The sequence below is a fragment of the Fukomys damarensis genome, unplaced genomic scaffold (genome assembly GCF_012274545.1).
Source record: "Fukomys damarensis isolate Sample0158 unplaced genomic scaffold, DMR_v1.0_HiC HiC_scaffold_7, whole genome shotgun sequence".
NCBI classification, from domain to species: domain Eukaryota; kingdom Metazoa; phylum Chordata; class Mammalia; order Rodentia; family Bathyergidae; genus Fukomys; species Fukomys damarensis.
The window spans coordinates 40,174,064-40,182,190 of record NW_022900919.1 but is presented as its reverse complement, the minus strand read 5'-3'; the positions used below and the strand labels follow the sequence as shown (position 1 = coordinate 40,182,190).

The 8,127-nt window shown below is 44.6% G+C and overlaps 1 protein-coding gene across 1 annotated transcript in view; it reads left to right on the top strand.

Moving 5' to 3' along the window:
* Positions 1 to 8,127, top strand: part of LOC117285186 — an 11,165-nt gene that overhangs the window by 365 nt on the left and 2,673 nt on the right. The window contains exons 2-3 of the mRNA XM_033761016.1: positions 5 to 608; positions 7,262 to 7,281. Coding sequence (XP_033616907.1) covers positions 5 to 608; positions 7,262 to 7,281 — 624 coding nt within the window. The remainder of the gene's footprint in view (positions 1 to 4; positions 609 to 7,261; positions 7,282 to 8,127) is intronic.

The window sequence follows — 8,127 nt, the reverse complement described above, 5'->3', positions numbered from 1 at the left end:
CGAGAGCGGGGAGGCTCGGCGGGCAGGCGAGGGCACGCCCAGCCCGGCCTGCTGGGTCTTGCTCCCTCGGGGAGGAGGAGGCGCAGCCTGCAGTTTTTAAGGGCCAGAGGTGGCCAAAGGCAGCTCTGAGACAGGAGGGCGGGGAGCAAACTCTGGAACGCGGGTTCACCGCCCACCTTGGCCTCTCCTTCGACCTCCCATCGCGCGTCCGTAAGGGGCCGCCTCCAGCTCGTTCGGCGTCCCCAGGAGAACCGGGAAGAGCCCAGGTGATAAGGCCACGCTTCCCTTGCCCTCCGGGCACAGGCATTGCTCAGACCCTGGGGCGTGCAGGCTGGGAGACTCGCTTCCTGGCTGGAAGACTGCGTCTGCGAAGATCCCGGAGCACGCAGCCAGGTGCAGAGAGACCGAGGCGACTCAACGCTGAATCAGAGCGGGATGTGAATCCCCAGCAGGGTGAGGTGCAAGGACGGAAGATCCCGGGAGACCCAAGGCTGGGACACGTCTGGGCCGTGTCTGCGGTGGCTCACCTCAGGCTCCCCACCCCGTCTGCTAGTCTCCTTCCTATTGGATTCGTGTCCAAAGAGAGCGAGGCCACCCAGGAAAGGAAGGTGACCTTGGGCTATTCGCACAACGTCTGCTACTTGGGGGGTGGGCTGGGCCCCGAGTTGTGCTGGGCAGGTAAACATTAACGGAAACGGGGGACAAAGGAGGTGCGAATGGCGTGCTCTGCCAGTTACAGTTAAATGAGAAAAGTTTCACTTTACTACAAGCTTATAGCTAAATGAAGAGACCTTGTATGTAATACATTTCTAGTATTTGTTAGGTCTCAGACCCAAAGTGATCCTGCACAGCACAAGGAAGGACACGTTAAGGTTACACACCTTGTGTGTACACACACACCACTTGGCTATTTATTTCCAAAACAAGGCTTATGGGATCCTTGGGGCCCTTGGCCTATGTCGGTTGTTAGCAGAAACGGCAACATTCTTTAAAGACCCTCCCTCCTTGGGCTGAGTTCTGATTTAGATTAAAACTTTTCCTTTCATGATTTCCTTCCTACATTTCTTGGTTAAGGCCCCTCAGGGAACACAGGCCAAATGAAAAGAACAGAAAGACACTAGCTCCCCAGGAGTAACTCAGTACACAGAAAGATAGCCAAACTTGTAGTCCATACAGATGTCTCCGTGGGGTGCCTGCCTTCTTGAAGGTGTAACTCTCTGTGTATTTTGCTTTACTATAAACTACCTGTACTTCTGCCTAGCTGCCTTTTTTTCTTCATTGATCTGCCTATGTGTCTTGACTGAAGTCTTTCTTTTTTATTTTATTTTTGGTACTGGGGATGGAACTTGGGACCTTGTGCTTGTGAGTAAGGTGGTGAAATCACTGAGCTAAATCTCCTGGCCCTTGACTGAAGTCTTTCATCAAAGGCCCGAAGAATTGAGGACCAGAGTGAGTGGCTGGTTCTTCACAGCATCAGGACTAGCTTCCTGGTGACAGTAGAAAAACCAGACTTAAAAATGATAATTTCCTCATCTGTAAAATGGATAGAAGAAACTCTCTCTTTTTCAAAATAACAGAATCATCACTCTGAGCCTATAATTTAATTTAGCTTATTTATTCATTTAGTCACTGTATTACATAGATGCTAAGCTAGATATTGTACTTGCTGAAAGTATGTAGATTAACTAGGCACAGACTTTATTTATCTTCCAGTTGTAAGATGTGAAGAGAGAAGACAGAGGCCCACTTCTGCTAGGTGTTGGGGAGAATAAGAAAAGACTTTAGAAAGGAAGTGATTTTTAAAACTTCTTTATTCAGCCGGGTATGGTGGCTCACGCCTGTAATCCCAGCACTTGGGAGGCTGAGGCAGGAGGATCGCTGTGAGTTTGAGACCAGCCTGGGCTACATAGTGAGTTCCAGGTCAGTCTCAACTGCATAGTGAGACCCTGTCTCAAAAAACAAAACAAAGAAAACTTTTTTATTCAACAAGTGAAAACTAGTTTTGAATTGGGGATCATGGTGACATTTTCATAGATTCATATAACATATTTTGATAATGTCTATAGCTGTTACTACCTTCTTTTCCTCCCCACTGTCCCCCGGTCTCCTCTTGCCTTACAGTCAAGGAAGTGATTTTTGAGACAATTTGAAGCTTTGGATAAGATCTTGACAGTGGTCCATAATAACCTGTAGTTTCTATAAAAGGTATTTTTGGTTAGCAGATAGTTATTGTGCTTCAGGTAGCAGAAGGGTGGTGGATATAAGGAGGAGCTATATCTCCTTACCATAAAATCTTACATGTTTATGGCACAAATACTGAAGTGATATCTATGACCAATCACCCACACACTGATAAACTGACTTACGAATTAGTATCTTCAAAAGGAAGGTGTGTCTGTCTTATCATGCAGGCTATGAGTAGACTGAACTGGATGAGAAATGTGGTCATGTTCCACAGTCACTGAGGACAAAAGGGAAGGAGAGGACCATAGGCATCATACACAGTGATGCACACATACTCATGTTCAATGCAAAACAATTTATAATAGCTGTATTATAATAATATTATATTATATGATGAGCAGCCTGTGTGCTCATCAACAGATGGATAAAGAAAATATCACAGGGCCAGGGATTTAGGTCAGGGGTGCCGAGACTGCCTTGTAAGCTCAAGGTCATGAGTTCGATCCCCGGTATACACCACACACACACACACACACACACACACACACACACACACACACCTCAGCTAAAAAGAAGGATAAATTTGAGCCATTTGTAAGACAATGGATACACCTCGAGTCCATAATGCCAATTGAAATAAATCAGACACAGGTTAAATATCTCATGGTTTCTCTTATATGAGGGATGTAAAATATAACAAATCTAAAGAAGAAAATAAGAGATGATTGGAAACAAGGAGATAGACTTTGTGGAGATGAGAAGGGGATCTGGGAATAGGGGGAGACGGGAGGGAGAAGAGAGGAAGGGAAGTAAAAGTGTTCAAGGTACAGCATGTGTATGTACTGATTCCCCATGATGAATAATAGTCATTATGTACAGTGAACATATACTGATAGAATATAAATTTCTAGCTACATTTAACTTGTTAGACACAAACTGCTTTCTTCTTCCAGCAACATCTCACCTCCCCTAGATGAGCTCTCAAAGTTCAGAAAATTGTAAATATCCATCCTATAATTTAGCTAGAATGAGAAAGTTGCTTGGAGAAGAAAGGTGCTGTTTCCTTCCTGACCGATGGATGGTTTTATTGGAAGAAAACAAACAGGCTGTTACCCAGTGTAAGTTTCTCCATGATGTCTTCAGCTTATCATCTGCTACAAGTCTGGCTGTAAGACCTAAGGCCTTACTACCACTCTGAGGAGCTCGATTCTACCCCTCCAAAGAGCTTGATTGACTTTACTGCTCCGAAGAGCTCGACAGCCACAAGATTCACCTGGGAAGGAACACACCGGACTAGTTGGAAAACAGACCTTTACTAGTCTGGCCAGAGGGCACTCCCGGAGCCAAGTAGCTCCAAGAGGAGCCAGCTCAGGGGCTGAGGTCCTTTTTATAAGGGGATAGGCAGGGTGGGGGTCTATGCTCAAGATGCTTACAGAATGTCCCAAGGTTTTAAAAACAATCCTTCTGGGCAGACAGACAAGGAGTGAAACAATCTTTATCTATTTACCCAGGACTACTAAACATTCACCTGTTAATTTACATTAATCGCAGTTGAGACTAGGAATTTAAGATTACAAAGTTATGCAGTAAAGGTTACAAACGAAGGTCAGGGCTGTCTCACAGCTGCAAAGGGAGAGTCATCAGATATCTTACAGGGGGTGCATAACAATCTCTGGGGCTATTAGCCAGCCAACCTGGAATCACTTTAGCTTAGTTCGGTCTCTCATGGTGACTCAGCAAAAATAGCAACAGCCACCTAAAATGTAACTTTATTTCCGCTGGGTCCTTGGGACACATAAAGTGGGAGCTGTTTCTGGGGTGTAGAGGACTCATTTGGCTCATTGTGGAGAACTGCCATGTGCTTATTATAGATACACTCTCCTTTCCAGAGAGATGGTAATGTGTACTTTCTATACCCAGGCAAGTTCTCCAGTGCTGTCTTTACCAGGGCAGAGAGGATGTGTCCCGATGAGTCTGCAGACTCTGGACTAAGACAAGGAGGAAGAACAAAGGAGGAGCACAATAGCCTTCATGGGAGGCAAGTTGGAGCCATGGAGAATGAGAGAAACAAGAAACATGGTTATCTTCTCCTACCCTCCCCCCAATCCATCTTAATCAAAAGGAGGACATGGTGATAATTAAGTCTTCCTCTCACCCATGATTATAAAGTTCCCTACCCTGGAGATAATAGGTACTTGTTCCTCTGGAACCTCCCAGAGATGGTCTATGCATGCAGACCAGTTTTTCTTCTTAAAGTAGTGATAGGAGGCCAGATGCATTGTTCTGCATTTCGCTTATTTTCCACTTTAGAATATCTAGCAGGTGTCTGTCATAGACACAGTTGCTCATCGTCCTTGGAAAGTCCTCTTTAATGTTTGTGGAAATCCCTATTTTTATTCCAGACTAGCAGTCAGGACTCAATTTCCCAACTTCCTTTGCATCTGGGGCACTGGCCTATGACCTCTGCTTCTTCATTCCAGATACTTGGGAGTGAGGTGAGTAGGCAGGAAGTGTTTGGAATGTCCATCTTCCCTGACTGGGATAGCGGCAGGCGCGATGAACTTTGATGGTGGTTGTAGCAGAGCCAGTGGGTTCCTGGAGGCCAGGTTGTAGTTCTGAAGCAGACGGGACATCAGTGCTGGCTGGTGGCATTAGAAAGTGCAGTAAAGTCATGGTCAAATCCAGTGATGGTGATTCCTCTCTCAGGTCAGTTCTCCAGCTATGTTTCAGAGGTGAAGCTTATTCCCCAGGCTTCTTCTCTTGCTATCCCCACAGATTCTGTGAGCATAGTATTTTTTGCTTAATTATTTTTCTGCTTAACCTAGCCAGAGTGGATTCTGTTATTTGTTCCTGACATAGAATTTGGTCCTGTAAGTGACGATAACAGCAAGCTGGACTTCAGAAAAGGAGAGGACGATCACTGTAGGCTGGAGAGCTGGTGACTCTCGTGCAGTGGCAAAATGTTTGCTCAAATTATTGCATACAACAATTTCAGATGCATTTTGCAAGCTGAGGGACCCTGTAGTATTGTGTCCAGAGTATTGAGAGTAGATTCCCCCCTCCCTTTGGAGACAAGCAGAGTCTCCAAACGTCACCAGGCCAGATGAATACACAGAAGATAGTCTTCAACACCCAGAGGCCAAGGTCCAGCTTTGGTTTCCACTGGGAAAGGAGGGAATGGAAGATGGCTGGGAGTGACAAAACAAGGCCAACACCACCCCTCCCAACAAACTTATGAAGATCCCAAGGTGACTATCAGTCAGGGCCTTCTGGAAGGGGCCTCTGGACACCAGTTCCCATGTGTCTCTGAATCTCTGCATCTTTTCTAAGCACTTTCTTCCATGTCTTCCTTCTTCTGAGCCCATTTTGGGTCTGAGTCTAACCCTCTGGCATTGCTGTTCTGGGAAGGAGATGGTTCCTGGAGTGTGGAGGGGGACACATGGCCTTGTTTGCTTAGCAGGAATTGAGGATGGCCCAGTTATTCAGTCTGTGACCATTGGGGGACATGAGTTCAAGCCCTCAGTGTCTGAGTATTTGGTGGGTAATTTTAATGCCCCAGGGACAGTGCCTTGCTTTTTGCATGCATTATCCCACTTCATCCTCATAACCTGAGAGAGAACATCATTTTATGGACCCCAGGAAACGGAATTAGCTTAAGCAATTTGTACAGGGTCCCCAGGGGCTAAATGGCAAATGGAGGGTTTGAATTTACCCCTATTTAACTTTCCAGTGCACTCAACAGCTCACAGGATTGCACACACATGCAGTATGTCTTTTCCAAAATTCCAATTGCATGCAGTTGATTTCTGGCAGCTTCTGAAGCTATATTGGCATAATGAGAGCTCTACCTCTCCCAGAATGGCTGGCTTGGCATTTACAGAGGGAGGGTCTTCCTGTCTCCCCTCCCTTGTCTAGGCTCTTCCCTCCGTATCCTTTCTTAATGAATAATTCCTACCTTTCTGTTAAGAAATCAACCTGCAAGTGGCAAGGCTGTGGCAGCTGTTGGAAGAAGGGGAAACTTTAACTTGGAATCAAGATTGACCCTGTACCTATTATATGGAACTTTGTCATTCATTATCAAACAGATTTGTTTTTCAATGGCCAACAGCATCTGGAACACTTGTCATTGTATAAGAAGGCCCAGATGTCTCTGGAAAGCTGTTCTGACTTTTCTCCATGGAGAGGAGAACGAATGGCCGTTCACTGGAGATGTAGCTCAGTGGTGCTGTGCCTGCCTTGCAAGTGCAAGATCCTAAATTCAATCCCGGTACCAAAAAAAAAAAAAAAAAAAAAAATGGAATGGCCTTTCTGTCAAAAAAGGCAGAGAGGGAAACAAAGAGAATAGGTGGTTTTTTGAAGGGTATTGCATGAATCTTGCTTGGACAACTTATCAGTTGGCTCTAGCCAGGTAGATTCTATCATACTTATTTTAACAACATGGAAATTAAAACTCATTGGTGACTAATATTTTTCAAAACACCTAATGTGATTACAGGGTGTATCAGTCAGTATTTACTAGAGAAACAGGTATAACACAAAATATATAAATATACAAGAAGTTACGAGATTGGCTTCAACGGTCACCCATGGAGACGGATGAGGAAGAGTCCAGTCCGTACACTGGAGACTGAAGGATTTAGCTGAAGGTGTGGAGCTCATCACAGTGTCCCGTGCGAGTCCATTTCAGGGTATGTGCTGGACTGAAGGATCCACTACGGAAGCTGAAGAGTCTAAGCTGGAAGCCAGGAGACGGCATCCAAGGTGAGGGCGAAGACTGGAGCTGCTCAGAAGAAACAAGCAGTTTGGCAGCACATGAACAAAAAACAGAAGCCTCTCTGTCCTTCCTCATGTCCTCTTGATACCATCTAGGTGTGGAGCCGGCCTAGGACTGGTCTTCCATGCCCTAGCTGAGCCAGTTTGGTTAAGAGAAGCTTAGCTAAACTTCTCAAGTTGACAAAAATCTTCCGTCGCACAGGGCTTTGTGTTATTTGTATAGACCTGCTTTCATTTAGTCTAATGCATTTCCTTCCTAACATCAGTCTGTGCTAGATCTTTTGTTTCTTTTTTTTGGATGCAGGGTCTCACTATGTACCCCAGGCTGGCCTCGAACTCCTGCTTCAGACTCCTCAATGCTGGGCTTACAGGAGTGCACCACCACAGCCGGCAAATCTGTGCTAAATCTTTGGGTGAGTTCTTTACTATTTCCTTAAGACAAGTTCTTATGAAATTGGCCAAAGATTATGTGTACTTCAAGAGCTTTGGGAGTATTGCCACATTTCTCCTTCTTTTTATTTTCATTGAGTTTATTGGTACTTTTTAAGTATATAGTTCAGTTACACTCATCATTGGGATCTTTTACCTTTTGCAAAACAGATCTTGGTTCTCATATCTTCCCCATATCCCTGACCTTCCTTCACCTACTCCAGCCTCCCCTAATTACATAGACTTTGTTTCCATTTTTTCCTTTTGTCATGTTTTTTCTTCTCCCTTATTTCCTTTCCCCTACCCTTGCCACTTCCCCCACAACTTTAGCCCTTTTCTTCCTATTTCACATTGTCAATTATACAATTTGTATTTTATTTACACTTTTAGTTTTTCACACCAGAAAGATGATTCAGTATTTACACAAGTGTCTTATTTATTGTACTTAAGAGTATGGCCTCAATATGCATCCATTTTCCTAGGGATGACTCTAGTTTCTCATACTCTATGGCTGAGTAGTATTCCATTTTATAGAAAAACCACATCTTCTTTATCCAGTCTCCAACTGATGGGCAATTGGGCTGTTTCCAAGTTTTAGCTATTACAAACTGTGCCGCTATAAACATACATGCACCTATATCACTGTGGTATGATTCTTTTAATTCTTTTGGAAAGATACCCAGCAGAGGGATGACTGGGTCAAATGGAACCTCTAGTTCCAGCTCTTTGAGATCTCCATAT